The 18,613-nt window shown below is 33.2% G+C and overlaps 2 protein-coding genes across 2 annotated transcripts in view; both read left to right on the forward strand.

The window, feature by feature from the left end:
• Nucleotides 1-4,186, forward strand: part of cog5 (component of oligomeric golgi complex 5) — a 72,308-nt gene extending 68,122 nt beyond the window's left edge. Inside the window, exons 20-22 of the mRNA XM_051107705.1 lie at nt 1,057-1,183; nt 1,561-1,640; nt 2,879-4,186. Of these exons, the coding sequence (XP_050963662.1) occupies nt 1,057-1,183; nt 1,561-1,640; nt 2,879-2,990 (319 nt within the window). The 3' untranslated portion in view covers nt 2,991-4,186. The remainder of the gene's footprint in view (nt 1-1,056; nt 1,184-1,560; nt 1,641-2,878) is intronic.
• A 3,617-nt stretch (nt 4,187-7,803) lies between these two features.
• Nucleotides 7,804-17,393, forward strand: e2f7 (E2F transcription factor 7). The gene is made up of 13 exons (XM_051107095.1): nt 7,804-7,951; nt 8,658-8,756; nt 8,838-9,137; nt 9,230-9,380; nt 10,093-10,314; nt 12,343-12,501; nt 12,589-12,726; nt 12,803-12,958; nt 13,050-13,119; nt 14,126-14,426; nt 14,622-14,793; nt 14,875-15,197; nt 16,268-17,393. The coding sequence occupies exons 2-13, from the start codon at nt 8,658-8,660 to the stop codon at nt 16,415-16,417; spliced, it is 2,241 nt and encodes a 746-aa protein (XP_050963052.1). The 5' UTR covers nt 7,804-7,951; the 3' UTR covers nt 16,418-17,393.
• Nucleotides 17,394-18,613: the final 1,220 nt, after the last annotated feature.

The raw sequence follows: 18,613 nt of genomic DNA on the forward strand, positions 1-18,613 counted from the left end.
TTTTAAAAAAAATGCATAGACTTGCATTGTTTTCTATTTATGAAAATAGTGATGCAATTAAAAAAATCATTAAATTTTCTTCAAGCAGTGATCAAATAGCAATGCACAAGCTGTACTTACCGCAGTTTGTTGAGAAAAGATGTGCTTTTACTTACCTACGCAAATGGATGTATGATTTTTGGCTTGTGAACAATAAGATTCAATTTACTATATCAATATATTTTGCATTCGAGGACTGCATAAATTTTGAGGACTGCCACTTATTGAGAGCTGTGCTTTTACTTACCGATCAGATTGTTGGCTGGTGAGCAATAATACGTCTTAAATACATAATATGCATAGACTTGCATTGTTTTCTATTTATGAAAATAGTGATGCAATTAAAAAAAAATCATTATATTGTCTTCAAGCAATGATCAAGTAGCACTGCACAAGGTATACTTACTGCAGTTTGTTGAGAAAAGCTGTGCTTTTACTTACCTATGCAATCGGATGTATAATTTTCAGCTGGTGAACAATACCATGTATAAATAAATTCATAGACTTTTTTAGACTCCTTTTTTTTCATTTATGAAAATAGTGGTGCACTTAAAATTATTTTAATTAAGCCTCATAATTATATCAATTTATATTCTCATTCTATTTGAGGATTGCATAAGTTACATGTAAAGGATGTACAATTTGTGACTGGTGAGCGATAATACATATAAAAAAAAAAAATTAAAATTAGATTCACTCCACAATCTTATATAGTATTCAAGCACTGCACTTGCACAAAAATAAACCTCACATTTGATTGAAACTGGGACTTTTTTTTTTCTGTTACTGAAATATCATTTGCATCTTGTCAGCAGTGAGTAGATATCTGCTGTGAACCCGCTGGAGAGCGTCATTTGAGCTCCACTTTAACATGTCACAGACATTTGGTGAATTTTATTAGACGTTTTTTCCATATGCACCTACCTTTCAAATCTTCAGCATTCATTTCAGGCTCTAAATTGCACCCGGATTGTGATTCCCAGTGAATATGAATATATTTGTCTGTCTCTGTTTCAGACCGCTGCTGTTTCAAACGAGTGAGCACATCGCTAGCAGTCAAGCGCTGGGAGATTTGATTCCATACAGCACCATATTGCATTTCCTGTTCACTCGTGCCCCGGCTGAACTCAAATCACCACATCAGGTACGCACACACACACAGAGTCGCACTAATGCGAAGAGATGGAAACACCTCGGTTATAGATCCTCAAGGATTGAGGTTTTAGGTTCGGGTGTTAGCAAGCAAAAGGTTTCTGAGGTTAGATCCTGTTTATTATGCCCTTGAGCGGGGCAATTCACCTCAAGTCGCCCCATCGCAACTGTCCCTGTGATTGACCTACTGTAAGCTGCTTTAGATAAAAGCTTCTGCTAAATGACACATTTCATTTTGAGTGCTCGGACTGGAAAAGATGAAGATATTTTTAGACATTTTATAAAATGAGGGTTCTCTAAAATAGCTTTAGCATGGGCGGATTTCTAATGCTCTTATGTACCACTAATATTGCTTTCCTTTATAAACAGAGAGCGGAGTGGTCCATTTCTCGCTATTCTCAATGGCTGGATGACCATCCATCAGAAAAGGACCGTCTCACTCTTATTAGGTAAGATCTGAGGCTCAAAATTGCAACTCCAATTCACTATTGTTACCGCTTTTACACCTCCCCAGCGACACCCTCTGGTGGGAAACTAACACCCATTTGCTTTAACTTGGTTAGCAGTTCAGTTTTCACCTCTAATACCTGTCAAACTAGAAAATTCAGGGCTCCCACAACCACAGAAAAACTGGAAATACTGGAGAATTCACTATATAAAAAGTAATGAATTCCTGTTAAGTAATATATATATATATATATATATATGTATATATATATATATATATATATATATATATATATAGTAAGAAAACATGGAAATATCAGGATTTTGTGTGTGTGTGTGTGTGTGTGTGTATATATATAATTTATTTATTTATTAATTTATTTGCAATTAGAAAAAAATAAAAAATTTTAGATTGCATTTAGTAAAATCAGTTTCTTACAAATTAATTTGAAAAACTGATAAAAGTTGATGCAATGCATATATGTATGTATTCTGTTAAAAATATATATTTTTATTGCATTCATCTATTTATTTATTTATTTATTTATTTCTGCATTTAGAAAATAAAAACTTTTTTTGATTGCATTTAGTAAGAAAACCAAGAAATATCAGGAAATTTTAATAAAAAATGTATGTATGTATATATTTCATTTTAGACATTTTGTATTATATAGATAGATTTTTTTTTTTTGGATTTAGAAAAGAAATTCTAAGTTTTAAATAAGCGTTTAGTAAAATCAGTTTCTTACACATTAATTAAAAATAATTCCAATTTGATGCAATGCAAATATTTATGTATTCTATTAAAAATTTATATAGTTACTATGAAAATGTCAATTATATATCCATGGCTTTTAAATATTCTATTGATTTCCATGATTTTTCCAGGCCTGGAAATCAATTTTAAATTTCCAGGTTTTCCATTGTTTTGGGAATCTTGACTGTGATTTCCAAATATAGAAAAATCACGGACATTTCTTAAGCGAATATACATTTTTCTAGTTATGCTCAGCTCTAAAATATTTAATTGACTATAAATCACATTTTATGAGTGCAAAGTTTGCAATAATTATCATTTAAAATCCCTAATCATAGAAAACTCAGTAATAAATCAGTAGTTCAGACCAGAAGTGAATTTCTCAGTGCAACATCAGCGCCCTCTAGTGGTGCTCTGGAGAAAATACTGCAGATTTTCTTTGATCAGCGAAAGTAATGAAAAACTGACTTTCCTTTGTTGCAGGGGAGCGCTCGAGGCGTACGTGCAGTCTGTCCGAGCCAGGCAGGGGAAGGAGTTTGCTCCGGTGTATCCCATCATGCTCCAGCTGCTGCAGAAGGCCACGAGCGTGTCATAGGATCTGCAAACAGAGCCCTGTCTCATTAGAATAATGTAGACAATCTGTCATAAGAATACACCCATCTTTATTATATTTCATTACATTATTATAATTGTTTTTGTTGAATTCAGAAATTAATATGTATAGGTTTCCAGTGTGTTTTTTATGGGTTGTTTGGTTACTACTGGCTTTAATAAGAATCCTTACCTTTTTAACAGATCTACACATATTTAAATTTAATCTGTTTTGGTGGGTGCAGCAGAGTGCAAAATTATTACTAAACACATATAAATGCTGATTAAAGAATGTCTTATGCCTTCATCACAGATGTCTCATTCAGGTTTTGATTTATGCCTTGGTTATATCTCTGAGGAGTTAGCTTTTCACAATTTTTTTTAGATTCAGAAATGGTTTGGATTATTTATAATTACATTTTGCAATGACACTTATTATAAAATTAATGCAATGGCATTGTAATTGTGATTTAACTGTCCAAATACTAACCTTTGTTGATGCTAGTAGATATTCAAAACAGTGAAAGGAAAATGACAATGCTGCTTTAAAAAAGAACATGTATTTATCACTATCATACAATTATAAATAACAATTTTGAGATCCTTTAAATCAGAAGCATGCTCAGTAATAGGTTGAGAGTCATAGCATTGGTTAATAATAGTACATTACAGGCTGTCAGCTGTATTACTGTAAGCCTGGTGAATAATAAGCTGCCTCTTAATATTCAGCTCTGGTTCTGGTTCAGTTCTTCTTCCTGTCTGTGAATCCCTCAAAGTCTTTTCTTTGCCACCAGGGGCCGCTTCAGCCAATCTTCAGAGACAGGAGATCCTCTTTTCATGTCTGTCTCCATCTTACACTCTTTTCACACTTTTTTTATTTGACCTACATGGCACAATCCCAGATTTTAGTGTTTAATATGTGCTGTCTGTGGGTTTGCCAGTAATATGCAGCCCTAAAACATTAATTCAACTTGTCTTTCTCTCCAGTTTTGCATAATCATGCAAATGTGATTCATCCACTTGACTAGCCACTCCTTGAAAAATTAAATGAATTTTGTGTGCACGTCTTAGACGGACAGTTAGTCTGAAGTATTTGCGGTGCATATTTGGTCTATATAAATAATCGATCTTGGCATATAAATGACATTAAAAATGATGCAATGTAACATGCACACAAACAAACCCAAGATGTTTTACATTATTAAAATATATGTAAGATAAAAAATTAAGTCTTACCCAGTGTCTTCTTGTATCTCAGCTCTCACAAAAGCAGTCAGAGGATGAAGACCCTGAATATAAATAAAAAGAAGCTTAAAAACTGCTGAAATCATTAAAAAAAAGCAATAATCTGAAAACAAACTTTTAAAACAAACAACATTAAATGCATTAGAAAATATGTTATAAAGAATGTATTAATAGTGAAATACAAAAAACTGAAGTGAAGATAAATGCACAATTATATGAATGAGTATATATAGTATTAATTTGCTTTTACATAGTTTTCTAATTTATTTTTAAAGCAATATACACTTTTAAAAGTTTGGGATTTTTAATGTTTTTTAAAGAAGTCTCTTATGCTCATCAGCGTTCCATTTATTTTATCAAAAATGCAGAAAAAAGCATTATGAAATATTATTGCAATTTAAAATAACAATTTTCTATTAACATACTTCAAAATATAATTTATTTCTGTGATTTAAAGCAGAATTTTCATCAGCCATTACTCCAGTATTGTTTCGAAACCTGTGATACTTTTTTCAGGATTCTTTGATGAATTAAAAGCTAAAAAGAAGAGCATTTATTCAAAACAGAACAATAAAAGTCAATTTAACACATCCTTGCTGAATAAAAGTATTAGTTTCTTTCAAAAAAAAAAAAAGAAAGAAAAAATGTACTGACACCAAACTTTGAACGGTAGTGTATATTGTTAGAAAACTTTTCTATTTTGAATAAATGCTGTTCTTTTTAAAGTTATATTCATCAAAGAATTCTAAAAAAAAAAAAAAAATAGATTCCAAATAAATATATTTCCAACACTGAATGATTTCTGAAGGATCTGGTGACAGTGAAGACTGGAGTAAGGAGTAATAATTTACAATATTACAGTTTTTTCTATAGTTTTAATGAAATAAAAAAGACTACTTGGAAAAAAAATCTTACTGATCCCAAGCTTTTGAACGGCAGTACTTATGTCTCAATAACATAAGTACACATATATGTAGGTAAAAAGTATGTGTGTACTTATGTTTATGACATAACTGTGATGCATATCTGTTTTATTCGGTTTAAACAGTGTTTAGTTAGTCAGAAGTATTTGCGGTGCATATTTGGTCTCATATAAATAACCGATTTTGACATATAAATGACATTAAAAATGATGCAATGTAACATGCACACAAACAAACCCATGATGTTTTACATTATTAAAATATATGTAAGATAAAAATTAAGTCTTACCCGGCATCTTCTTGTATCTCAGCTCTCACAAAAGCAGTCAGAGGATGAAGACCCTGAATATAAATAAAAAGAAGCTTAAAAACTGCTAAAATCATTAAAAAAAAGCAATAATCTGAAAACAAACTTTTAAAACAAACATTAAATGCATTAGAAATTATGTTATAAAAAATGTATTAATAGTGAAATACAAAAAACTGAAGTGAAGATAAATGCATAATTATATGAATGAGTATATATAGTATTAATTTGCTTTCACATAGTTTTCTAATTTATTTTTAAAGCAATATACACTTTTAAAAGTTTGGGATTTTTAATGTTTTTTTTAAAAGAAGTCTCTTATGCTCATCAGCGTTCCATTTATTTGATCAAAAATGCAGAAAAAAGCATTATGAAATATTATTGCAATTTAAAATAACAATTTTCTATTAATATACTTCAAAATATAATTTATTTCTGTGATTTAAAGCAGAATTTTCATCAGACATTACTCCAGTATTCAGTGTCACACGATCCTTCAGAAATCATTCTAATATGCTGATTTATAATCAATGTTGGAAAGTTGTGCTGTTTAATATTGTTTTGAAACCTGTGATACTTTTTTCAGGATTCTTTGATTAATTAAAAGTTAAAAAGAAGAGCATTTATTCAAAACAGAACAATAAAAGTCAATTTAACACATCCTTGCTGAATAAAAGTATTAGTTTCTTTCAAAAAAAAAAAAAAAAGAAAAAATGTACTGACACCACTTTGAACTTTGAACGGTAGTGTATATTGTTAGAAAACTTTTCTATTTTGAATAAATGCTGTTCTTTTTAAAGTTATATTCATCAAAGAATTCTTAAAAAAAAAAAAAAGATTCCAAATAAATATATAAATAAATATTTCCAACACTGAATGATTTCTGAAGGATCATGTGATGGTGAAGACTGGAGTAATGATGCTAAAAAAAATTCAGCTTTGCATCACAGGAATAAATTCTATTTTAAAGTATATTAAAGTAGAAAGCCACTATTTTAAATTACAATAATATTTCACAATATTACTGTTTTTTCTGTGGTTTTAATCAAATAAAAAAGACTACTTGGAAAAAAAATCTTACTGATCCCAAGCTTCCCAAGTCTCAATAGCATAAGTACACATACACTACCGTTCAAAAGTTTGGGGTCAGTACATTTTTATTGTATCTTTTTTTTTTTTTTTTTAAGAAATTAATACTTTTATTCACCAAGGATGTATTAAGTTAATAATTAAAAGTTTATTAAAAGTTAATAATAAATAATTTACATTGTTATAAAATATTTATATTTTGAATAAACACTGTACTTTTTAAACTTGTTATTCATGAAAGAATCCTGAAAAAAAAAAATCACAGGTTCCAAAAAATATTTGGCAGCACAACTGTTGATATTATCCAACATTGATCATTCTAACAATAAATCCATATATTAGAATGATTTCTGAAGGATCATGTGACACTTAAGACTGGAGTAACAGCTGATAAAAATTCAGCTTTTCATCACAGGAATAAATTCTATTTTAAAGTGTGTTAAAATAAAAAACATTATTTTATATAGTAAAAACATTTTGCAATATTACTGTTTTTTTTTCTATATTTTAATCAAATAAATGCAGCATTGGTGAGCATAAGAGACTTCTTTAAAGACTATTACAAGTCTTACTGACCCCAAACTTTTGAACGGTAGTGTATTATGTAGGTTAAAAGTATGTGTGTACTTATGTTTATGACATAACTGTGATACACATCTGTTTTATTCGGTTTAAACATAGTGTTTAGTTAGTCAAAAGGCTAGATACCACATTTCTGTGTTTCTTACACTATTATTAGATATATTATTCTATTTTTGTGATTATGACGTTGAAAGTACGCTTATGTGGGGGTAGTTTGTGGGTGTGGGGATCCTCTCATATTACACTCCTTCCCGCGACAAAACGCTCAGTCGCGCCAAAACCCCACCTGTGTCACTCACCTTTGTTCCTGCCCGAGACTGTCATTAAAAGCAGCCAGGAGACATTCGGCACTTATATAATTATAATTAATCATCTGTGGTGATTAATTATGTCCCCGCTGAGTTACAGAAGCGCCCTTAAAACTTCAGGCGCGCCTGTAATAACCGCAGAAGCACATCAAGCAGAGCGCGCCTATTGCCCCGCCAACAATCTCCCACAGGCTTAGTCAGAGCGCGTCTCTGATTGGCTGCTACGGTCGCTTTGCGGCATTTCCTCCTCGTTCGACCAATCACCCTCGATATATTTGCATAGCGGCGACATGATTGGCTGGGGGAGGGTTTAACTCTTCAGAGCGCCAGAAAACAAGCTTTAGCGGGTGATTCATACTGGCTTGACCAGCGGTACGACTGAAATAAGAAGATTACTAGCTCAGATCTTCTTATTTAGAGAGAAAATTATGATTATTTAAAGAAGGATCACCTTCGCAAAGGATTTATTTACGTTTTGGGGATTTTTCTACTCCAGGACGGACGTTTTAAGGTAAGAATATAAGTTTATTTTTTTTTATCTGACTTGTGTGATCTAACATGATATAAAAATAATGTAAATTAATCTCCTTTAAACTCAAGTTTAAACGTTTTACCAGTATTCAAATAATCAGGATGCATATGAAAGGATTTTTGACATTATAAGCATGGAGCTGAGCTCCTACGATATAATGTGAAATAAAACATATATTAAAATATTGTGACAATCATATCAATGTAAATGATTTCAAAAGTTTAACCGTTATGTTTTTTCTTCTGAGAATCTGATTTGTTTCGTTACCAGGCAACTGGTGAAGATATTTGCGCCAAAATCTTGCCACCATCATCAGATCAGATCACTTTTTACGAATCATGTGACTATTAGTCATATGTTCCTTATTTAATACATTACAATCGTTTGTAATATAATACACAATATACTAACAACGTAGTATTATTTACTAGCAGTATTTCAATAAGTTTTGGCAACATGTTGCAATAACTTCATTAGTAAGTAACAAACTTCACATTAATACTTTACCCATCAGTTTATTTATATTTAGATGTGTTATTTTGCAGATATGTACTATATAATGTAAAATTGTTGTTATTATATATTAATAACAATGCAAAACTTAATATTAACACGTTCAGTAATGAGCAAATTTACTAATAGCATAAATGTGCTGGTTATGACTGATTCATTTTTCTTTTTTTAGATGGAGATGAAGTGTTTAACTTTAAAGGATTTGCTTAGTGTGAGGACGCTAGTGAATAAGACAGGCTCAGATGATACTGGCAACACAAATGACCAGAAAGTAAGAGATCTAAATGTAATTAAAGCATTATTTTGTTTGAATTACTTAACTCATTAGATTAACCTCTACCCGTGATTTCAGGAGAACATCTGCATGGACCGAAGGAAAATGACACCACTGAAGTGCGAGTCTGCGACGGCAGCTGTGAGCGGACTTCGTAGAGTTTCCAGCCCAGATATCGCCCATATAACCCCCATTAAACATGTGGAGAGGGCCCATCCGGACCCCTGGACCCCAACAGCCAACTTGAAAATGCTGATCAGCGCCGCCAGCCCAGATATCCGTGACAGGGAGATGAAGAAAACCCTTTTCAGACCTATTGAAAATGAAGAGACGGCTGTAGAGGAGGATGAAGAGGAAGAACTCGACGACTCGTGTCAGGTATGAAGAGAATAAGTCTAAATCAGTGTAATAATTGGACACTTGTTAATGTAATATATTAATGTATCTGGTTTTATTTCTCTTTATTTCAGTATGAAGCGTTAGACGATTCTGAGAGGAGACCCAGTCGCAAACAGAAGAGTTTGGGGCTTTTGTGTCAGAAATTTCTGGCCTTGTACCCTGATTACCCAGAAACCTCTGAAAGCATCAATATTTCTCTGGATGAAGTGGCCACACGCTTAGGTAAGAGAAAATAACTCCTAAATTGAATTAAATTCCTTATTTCTGTATAAAATACAATGTATTGACTAGTGGTTGACCGATATTACAAAGAGAAGGGTGGCTGATATACATGATATCACACTATTTGTTTTAAAGATAGTTAAAACATGCATAACAATTGCTGAAATTAGGGGTATATATGTATTTTACATAATATTTACAAAATAGAAATAAATTATTTAAAAATGAATTACATGCCAAAAATAATTAACTTGATTAAAAAATATGCAAAAAATAATAAACTTAATTTTAAAAATACAGATTCATGTATTTTTATTTTACATAATACTCGCAAAATTAGAAATAAATAATTTGAAAAATAATTATATGAAATTTAACTTGATAAAAAAACCAAATCTGTAACATAAACAGATTTATGCTTTTAAAAGGCAACTTCTTGACTTTGTAATTGTATTATCACATTTTTCACAAATAAATGCATGTTGGCTGTTTGCTGACAGTAGATGAGAAAGTATTTTAGTATTTACTAATCTGTTACTGATAATAGAAAATCAAACACTATTTTTTCGTTTACTGTAACAGATCTCATGCACAAAATAAAAGTCCTGTACGGCATCAAAATAAAAGTGCTTCTGACACATCAGCCAAAAATAAAAATGCTGTTAATTAAAAACTGCAAAATATCCACAATTATTAACTCTGTGTGACACAGGCGTTGAAAGGAGACGTATTTACGACATTGTGAACGTACTGGAGTCTCTGATGCTGGTGAGCAGAATGGCCAAGAACCTGTACGTGTGGCACGGACGTTCAGCACTGCCGCAGACCCTGCAGGATCTTTATCAGGCCGGTCGAGAGCAGGGCTACCATCTGCAGATGGACCAGAGAGAAGGAAGCAGCCCGTATGCCGCCCACCACATGCAAAACACACACGGTATGACATGCACACATATTCTTGTTCATACTTTTTTTTTTTTGTAAAAGTATTCATGTTGCATTTAAAAAAGATTTAAAAATCCGTCTGCCTGGTTGCATGATGCATATACTGTCATTTGAATGATTCACTATATTGCACTTAAACAGTTTAAAGTGAAACCATAGTGACTGTTGCCCCATTAACACCATTATTAGTGTCTCACCCGTGTGCTCCATTAATCGGTCACCTGTTTACAGAGTCTAGGGCATCACAACACTGGTTGCCAGGTCTTTGTGTTGATCACTGGTAATCCCATCACAGCACAGGGACTCTTTGTTATAACTGTGGCCAAGGAGAGAAGCTAATTATTCAGAGAAAGATGAAGCTGCAGGTTTAGACATGTTTCTGTTTGCTGAGCCCTTGTAGGGGTGATTTGATTAAATCACATCACTGTTGACCTTTGTTTGAGGAAAATACGCTCAATTCAGTAATAATACAGTTTGTATGTAACTACAGGTACTATGTCTGCTTGTAACTTAAGCGGATATGGTTTTAGAATATAGAGTAATATTATTTAAAAAAAATAAATAAATTAGTATGTTATGCAAGGTTATTATAGTTAGCTAAAACCATAAACCTTTGTTAAATTAACTAAAATAAACCTAATATTTTTTTAAAAAAAAGGTGAAATTTTAAAAACATACTTGCAATGCAACATTTCTCATTTTGTTTAATTTAACTTGATGTACTAAAATAACTAAAACTAAAAAAAAATGAATAAAATCTATATAGACATTTAAATATATATGAAAATTACAAAGAAAACAGAAAATATAAAAATTAACCTAAAAATAATTTTGTTAATTCTGACATTTTAAAAAAGACTAGTTAGCTAAAGCCATAAACCTTTGTCATATTAACTAAAATAATCCTAATATTAAAAAAAAATCTTATTTTTAAGTAGTTTAACTTGATGTACTAAAATAACTACAACTGAAATAAAATACATACAAACCTACATACGTATATATATATATATATATATATATATATATTAACTGAAACTAAAATAGCAAAGAATAAAAATTTAAAAATTAACCTAAAATATTAATAAAAACTATAATAGTATTTCAGTATTAGTAAACGTCATGAACAATCTTGTGCCTTTTTTCTATTCAATGCACAAATATAGAAGTTACGGCAAATATGAACATTATTTTGTTAATTCTGACATTTTAAATTAAAGCAAAACACACACAAAAGAATCTCCAGGATATACTATAATTTTACATGCTTCAAATGAAATCATCTGACTTTTCAAATGCACATTAAAAAATGGATGTTAGCTGAAAGCTCTGGTGTGTCCAGCTAATGAAATGAAATCTGCTAGTGATTTTAGCCCCAGTAATTCTGTTAAATATTTTTATGTAATGCCGCTTAACTTTTTTAATTATCCAAAGTGAGCACTTTTACTACACCCAGATGTCTCAAATCTGTATTTATTTGTTTGTTTGCTTAGTATCCAAGTGTTTAATTTCACTAGATTTGAGCATGTAAATGAATCTCTTCGTGTTTCCTGAGCTTGATGTCTTGATAAAGAAACGAAGCATCCTGCTGTCCTCGTCTGGATCTTCTGATGTGGTTATTGTGTTCGCTGGCTTCTCGTCCCATGTGGCCGCTGTCGCTAAGCAACAGCTTTGCTTTCTAACAAAAGCTTATTACCGTCCCATCATGAGGGCAGGAGTCACTCGACCAGCCAATTCACCAAGCAATCATGGCATTCCTCATATCTACTACCTCTGATTTTCTGCTGCCAGTCAGCTCAAATTTATTCACTCATCCTTTATTCATGTCTTTTTTATCACCACAGTTGGTAAAACTGAGAAAGCATAATTCCTCAACTTACCAAGAAACACTTTTTACAGTTTCTTAATTTGCTATGATTCTCCCAAGACCTTTATTTCAAAAACAAGTGCATTAATGCCTGAAATGACAACTTTTACATGTTTTATAGTGTTGTAAGCATGCTTTATCTCTCTCATACAGCCGCCTCCAGCAGACGGAAGGACAAGTCGCTCCGTATCATGAGCCAGAAGTTTGTCATGCTGTTTCTAGTCTCTAAAACACAAACAGTTACCCTCGATACGGCTGCTAAGATTTTAATCGAAGAGGGTCAGGATGAGTCCAGCCACAGCAAGTACAAAAGTAAGACATCTGCCAGTTTTACTATTTAAAATATTATCCGTTTCATTATTGAATAAGTGTAGCTCACAATTGTTTTTGTTTGTGTAGCTAAGGTGCGACGTTTGTATGATATCGCTAATGTCCTGACCAGCCTCAATCTGATCCAGAAACTTCACGTAAGAGAAGAAAAGAGCCGTAAACCCGTCTTCAAATGGATCGGGCCTGCCGATTTCCACAGCAGCAGTGGTAGGTCCTGTTTAAACACTTGAAAAATTGCTTTTAGTATCTTCAGTGTGATTATATTGTGATCATTGTCTTTTAGATTCAGGCGATTTGAGAGTCTCAGAAGCTCAGATCAGTACAGTCGGGGAACGACGGGAGAAGATGACGCGTCACTCTTCCTTTCAGGTCATTCCTGCCCCCTCTGTCAATCAAAGACGGATAAGCTCCGCCCCCAGCACACCTCACAGACCTACAGGTGAGAACTGAGAACCTTTAATGCTAGAATGCTAGGGTGTCGTTTACATTTGAAAGAATTTATGTGATGTTTTTTGTGTTTGTATTTTCAGACGAGCCTGTGGATTATTCTAGAAAGAGCGTGAACACCAGCGCAGTGTGTCGACTGCAGTTTGGAGATAGGTGAGTCCACCTGTATAGAATTTGTATTTGCAGACATTTACACATATTTCAAACTTTAGTCATTTACAAATACTGCATATTTAGGCTGAAAGGTTGTAGGTTCAAACCTGACGTTGATGCATAGCCATTGATTACTAACATGTTAGTTTAGAATTATTCATATACTACACTAGTACATTGCACAAAAAAATACAAAGAAATAGCGTGTAACACATTGAATTAAACGTGAAATTTTAAAGTAGAAAAACTAGTATTTTCTTGTAAAATGTAATCCAATAATGATTTTATTTACAACTTAGAAAATTTCTTTTTTACAGTATTATAGAATTTATAATAATATTTAGAATTAGCTTTCATTTTTAGATTTCCAATTTTCATGTCAAAATTTTGGTGCTTTTGCCATTTTTTATGTATTTAATGTATTATAGAATGTATAATATTATAAATGTGGCTGTTGCTTTTATTTTTAGATTTCCAGTTTTCCATTTCAATTTTGTTTGTTTTTTTGTTTGTTTTTTTGTATCTCCATTTAGCATAAATTTATTTTTATGTCAGTTCCAGTAATTTTAGTACTTCAGTTTAAATGTATGATTTTAAAAAATTCAAAAAATATTTTTACAGTGAATTATAATATCTATAACATTTTGATTTAGCTTTTATTTTTAGATTTTCATTTTAATTTTTTTTATACATTTTGTCATTCTTATTAGAATATTTTAACTTAGCTTTTTTCCAGATTTCATTTAAATTTTAGTTTGATTTTCAGTAATTGTTTCATTCTTATTTTGAATATATTCATATTTTGAATTAGCTTTTATTTTTTGATTTTCATTTCAATTTTGTTGTATGTAATTGTAGTACTTAAATTTATGTATTTCATTTAATTTTTTCATCTAATATGTTTCAGCTTTTTTTTTTTTTTTTTTTCAGTTAACAAAAACTATTTTTAATTTTACTTCACAACAGCACTACTGATCACTAACTACTGTGTTTTATACATTTATAGTGTTCAGCCCAGTGGAAGTCCTGTAGTGTCATCTTCCGGACTGGCATCACTAGCAGTCCCTCTTCAAGCTGATGTGCCGTATGCCCAGTTTGCTCCTCACCCGTTAGCGTACCTGCCCGGTCTGCCACAAACACCCCTGCTCATGGTGTACAGCGGACACGTCCCAGACGCCGTCACCCAGAGGTCACCCGTCTCAGGCCACAGGGAGGGAAACCTGAAGAAGAGAGAGAGACAAGAGGAAGAGGATGATGATCAGACAGCTAAACGAAGCAAACGCTCAGCTTCCATAGAAAGTGAAATGGTGAGTTATATGAGCCAGATTAAAACTATATATCTCAGATATTTCCGACAGATAGATTTTAACATGGTGAAATCACTGTAATGCACAGCCTTGAGTGTCTTATTGGTTTTATAATGGCGGCAACCACAATATTATAAACTGTCTGTCGTTATGAAACCAGTAATTTGATCGCTAACTTATGTGAATGCCTCACAGGGTGAGACTGAGAGTCTGAGCTCCAGCGCCAGAAGGTCTCCAATCTGGTCTCGAGAAGGTTCCCCGTGGGACGAGGCCTCATTTGGGCCGATGAATGAGGAAGACGCAGGAGCGCCCAGCCCTAAAGATCCCCTCCTGTCCTCTCATTACCTCTATGTTCCCAACACAGCAGGTACACCAAAACCTGAGCATTGAATAGCAGTCTTTTAGATTACACACTCACTCTAATGATTTAAATGGCTGTTTTCTCTAGGTCTGAATGGTTTAAACTTTCTCATGCCAGCGGGACATACACAGGGTGGAGTGCCAGCCGTAGCTATGCCATATTTTTTGGTGCACTCGCCGCTCATAGCAGGTGCAATGGCCACCTCCAGCGCTGAGGGGGCTGCCAGCGGCGGTCTAAGTTTCAGCATGCCCACTGTGCTGTCACCGGCCCGGTTTGTGATGGCAGGAGGGGCATTTGGTGTGGCTGAAACAATGAACAGCCCTGAGCATCATGGCCACAGATTACCAGCAGCCACACTTTCGCCACAGGGACCACAAACACAAGAAAGCCCCCAGCCAGCACAAACACAGGTCAGCTTACTGACTGCATACTGTTTTTCAGTCATGCACTAAATTGAAATGGCCAAATTATTGACCAAAACTGTGGTGTTCAGTTAGTCCTCCAATGGTGTATTTTGTGTTTAGTCTCTGTTTTTTCCCAGCTAATGTTTTCAGAACATTCTGGCAAAGTTATGAGGTTATCTGGCAACATTCTTTCAAAGCTATTAACTGTAACTTTAATAGAACCTTCAAAAATCTGGCCTTTAATAATATTCTCAAAACATTAGCACAAAAATATTACTTAATGTTTTTTAAAAGTTTAAATTACTTGTTTTGGAATGTTCAGAGAACATTCAAAAGGTAACTTTCCCAAAATAATACAATGGAATGTTTACTTAACATTCAAATAAACAAGAAAAAAAGCCATTTTAAAATTTAAAAACAGTAATTCTTAAACATTCAAAGAACATTCAGGGGAAAAAAACTAAAAGTTTTATAACTTAACAGAATGTTAGCAAAAGTTTTTAGAAAATTATTCAGTGTTATTTAAATGAAAACTTCGGTTTCGTTAAAAAAATTAATTTTGTTATCTCACTAATATGCAGTGAACATTTCAAACCTTTATGTTTTGTTTGTGACCCTGGCCAGTCTCAAGTAGCACAGGTACATTTCTAGCAATAGCCAACAATACATTGTATGGGTCAAAATTAAAGATTTTTCTTTTATGCCAAAAATCATTAGGATATTAAGTAAAGATCATGTTCAGTGAAGATATTTTGTACATTTCCTGCCGTAAATATATCAAAACTTAATTTTTCCTTGATAATATGCATTGCTAAGAACTTCATTTGGACAACTTTAAAGGCGATTTTCTCAATATTTTGATGTTTTTTCACCCGCAGATTCCAGATTTTCCAGATAGTTGTATCTCAGCCAATTATTGTCCTATGCTAACCGACCATACATCATTCGGAAGCTTATTAATTCACCTTTCAAGATGATGTATAAGTCTCAGTTTCAAAAAAATGGACCCTTATGACTGGTTTTGTGGTCCAAGGTGACATATATTGTTTCTGACCTTCTCACTTCTGCTATTTCAGACTCCTGTGACACCAAAGGAAGCGGCAGTGGGGTCCAAATCTTTCTTTGAGACGCCTGGAGCGTTCGGGTCTCTCAGCACCTCACCGGCTGCCCGCAAAAGAGGCTCCGCCCAGAGGAGGCTGGACATCGGACACGCAGGAGCCAATTAAATTAGCTGCTGCATTTGTGTCATTACATTTTCATGCTTCTGTGGTGCTAGAGTGCCAAAGACAGAAACAGCATTAAACAGCAAAATTTGACTTGAATAATTTCTGAGGAAATTAACATTTCTTGTTTACTAACTAGGGAACATCTGAATGCAGAGGGCAGATACTAGTGAGACACTGTTACACACCCTCTTGTGGCTGTATTTCTGTTTTCCCCCACCACTTTTGATAGTATTTTGGAGTTCATTTCACATCCGTGTAACAGTGTAACAGCATATTGCCTGATTTTGTTTACCGTTATTATTTATTGAAGTATTCCAGAGGCTAAAATCAGCAATCCAGCTCTAGCACTACGTATTTAAAAATGTGAAAATGAATTAAGTCTGGATCAGTCTCTGAGAGGAAGCTACAAATCTGCTCAATAGTATGTTCACTATTTCAACAGTTTGTAGGAGTGCCATACTGGTGAAGCCGACTTGCGTATTTGTTACATGATGCCTTCACCACAGAGAATGAATGAATTTTAAGTGTATTTTGGATACATAACAAAATAATGGTTGTAATGTTTGACACTGTTAACATTTAAGGTGCTACAATCTGTGAAATGAATAGGAAACAAAGACATACTTGAATAACCAGTGTATATGATCTGCAATCACTGGAGCAAAGCAGAAATATCACAGTACTGTACTGTTTTAAAACAAAGTATGTTTATGTATTGACTGTTCTTAGACTAGTAATAAATTATTTTTGGAAACATAAATTTGGATTGAATTTTACACAAAAAGGTGTAATTCATAGAGCTGTACAGTATTTACAGTTATTTTACTGTAACACGTAGTGTTGAATATTTTGTATACATATGTTAATTTTTGTATCTGTCAGTGTTTAAATGTCTGTTGGATGTTTAAAGCTGCACTGCTGAATCTGTATGGTGCTTTTTTGTTTGTCAGATGTATTTCAATCATTTGTGTGGACACAGGTGTCATGCATGTAATACATAAATATATGTAAAATGCAACATTATTTGTAAAATCGTGCATTCTTTTAATTTCGTTTGTGTATGTTCACAGTACAGATGGGTTTAATTTTGTACGACCACAAGATGGCAGCATATACACAAAATTATGTATAAGACCCTTTTAGTGATGCATTTAGTTGGCAAAATCTTAAATAATTTGTCCTCTGAGATTTTGAAATTAAAATAATCAGTGTTTACCAGTTGAACACAGTACCGTGACAACGCATTGATTTGCTAATAACTGTCTTTTAAAAGGTTAAAGCAACTGTTTTAATCTCTATTTCCTTAAAATATCAGTTTCAGCATGGTACAAATTTATAATAAGGCGAGCAGCTTTTGTTTCTTTGCCCAAATGTCTGTTTTGGGAATATGTAAGTTTGGCGAGCGGGTACGAAATTCCGCGAAAAGGGTAAATTGCTTTACGGCAGCAACAAATGCACGACAGTGGTATATTTACGATAGTGAATTTCACTCACTTAACTGTAGGCGGCTCCAACGTCACCAAAATACACAAAACTAAATATATATAGTTGCTTTAAATTAAACCCAAAATAAAATCCGTAATCAGTGTTGCCAAGTCTGCGGAATTTGACTTTTTTAACACTGTTGCCGCGGATTGTTTTTCATGTCAGCGGGTCGAAGCGACCCCTGACCTTATATTTAGCTCCTAAAATGGGAATTTTACCAGGGTAATGTGTATTACACCCCCACAGAACGCGGTTTTTACCGGGGGGACCCCTCCGAAACTGGGCTACTTTGGGCTAATTTTAAGCAACAATTAGGCAGGATTTGCTCTGATGACCTGGCAACCCTGACAGCTATAAATCTTAGTAAGTATAGCAGCATAAGTCTTAAGAAAAACTTTAATTTGTCAAAAACTCCATTTTTTAAACAGTTATGAAAATTGTGAGGTGTAAAAATTACATGATTTTGGACCATTGTAAATACTGTAAATCTCTTCCTCACCGCCTCGTATTCATCCCTGTTGAATTCAATATGGCGTCTAACCTTAGTAAGGATTAATTTTGCCATTTTATTTGCGTTTAAGACACATATTTAACAAGAATTACACTTAAGTTTAATTCCTAGGGTTAAGAGTGTGTGAGCTTTAATAATAGTGAGCAGGCCTTAGCAAACACCCTAATTAGAAGTGTGTGTGTGTGGTCTGTATTATAGTT

This window comes from Labeo rohita, chromosome 4 (genome assembly GCF_022985175.1).
Source record: "Labeo rohita strain BAU-BD-2019 chromosome 4, IGBB_LRoh.1.0, whole genome shotgun sequence".
In the NCBI taxonomy this organism is placed as follows: Eukaryota; Metazoa; Chordata; class Actinopteri; order Cypriniformes; family Cyprinidae; genus Labeo; species Labeo rohita.

Excerpts from the sequence above, each read along its gene's own strand:
- e2f7 (XM_051107095.1), top strand. The coding sequence starts at position 8,658 with ATGGAGATGAAGTGTTTAACTTTAAAGGATTTGCTTAGTGTGAGGACG. Across the intron at positions 14,427-14,621 it reads CTTCCATAGAAAGTGAAATG|GGTGAGACTGAGAGTCTGAG; the intron begins GTGAGTTATATG and ends AATGCCTCACAG. Across the intron at positions 15,198-16,267 it reads CCCAGCCAGCACAAACACAG|ACTCCTGTGACACCAAAGGA; the intron begins GTCAGCTTACTG and ends CTGCTATTTCAG.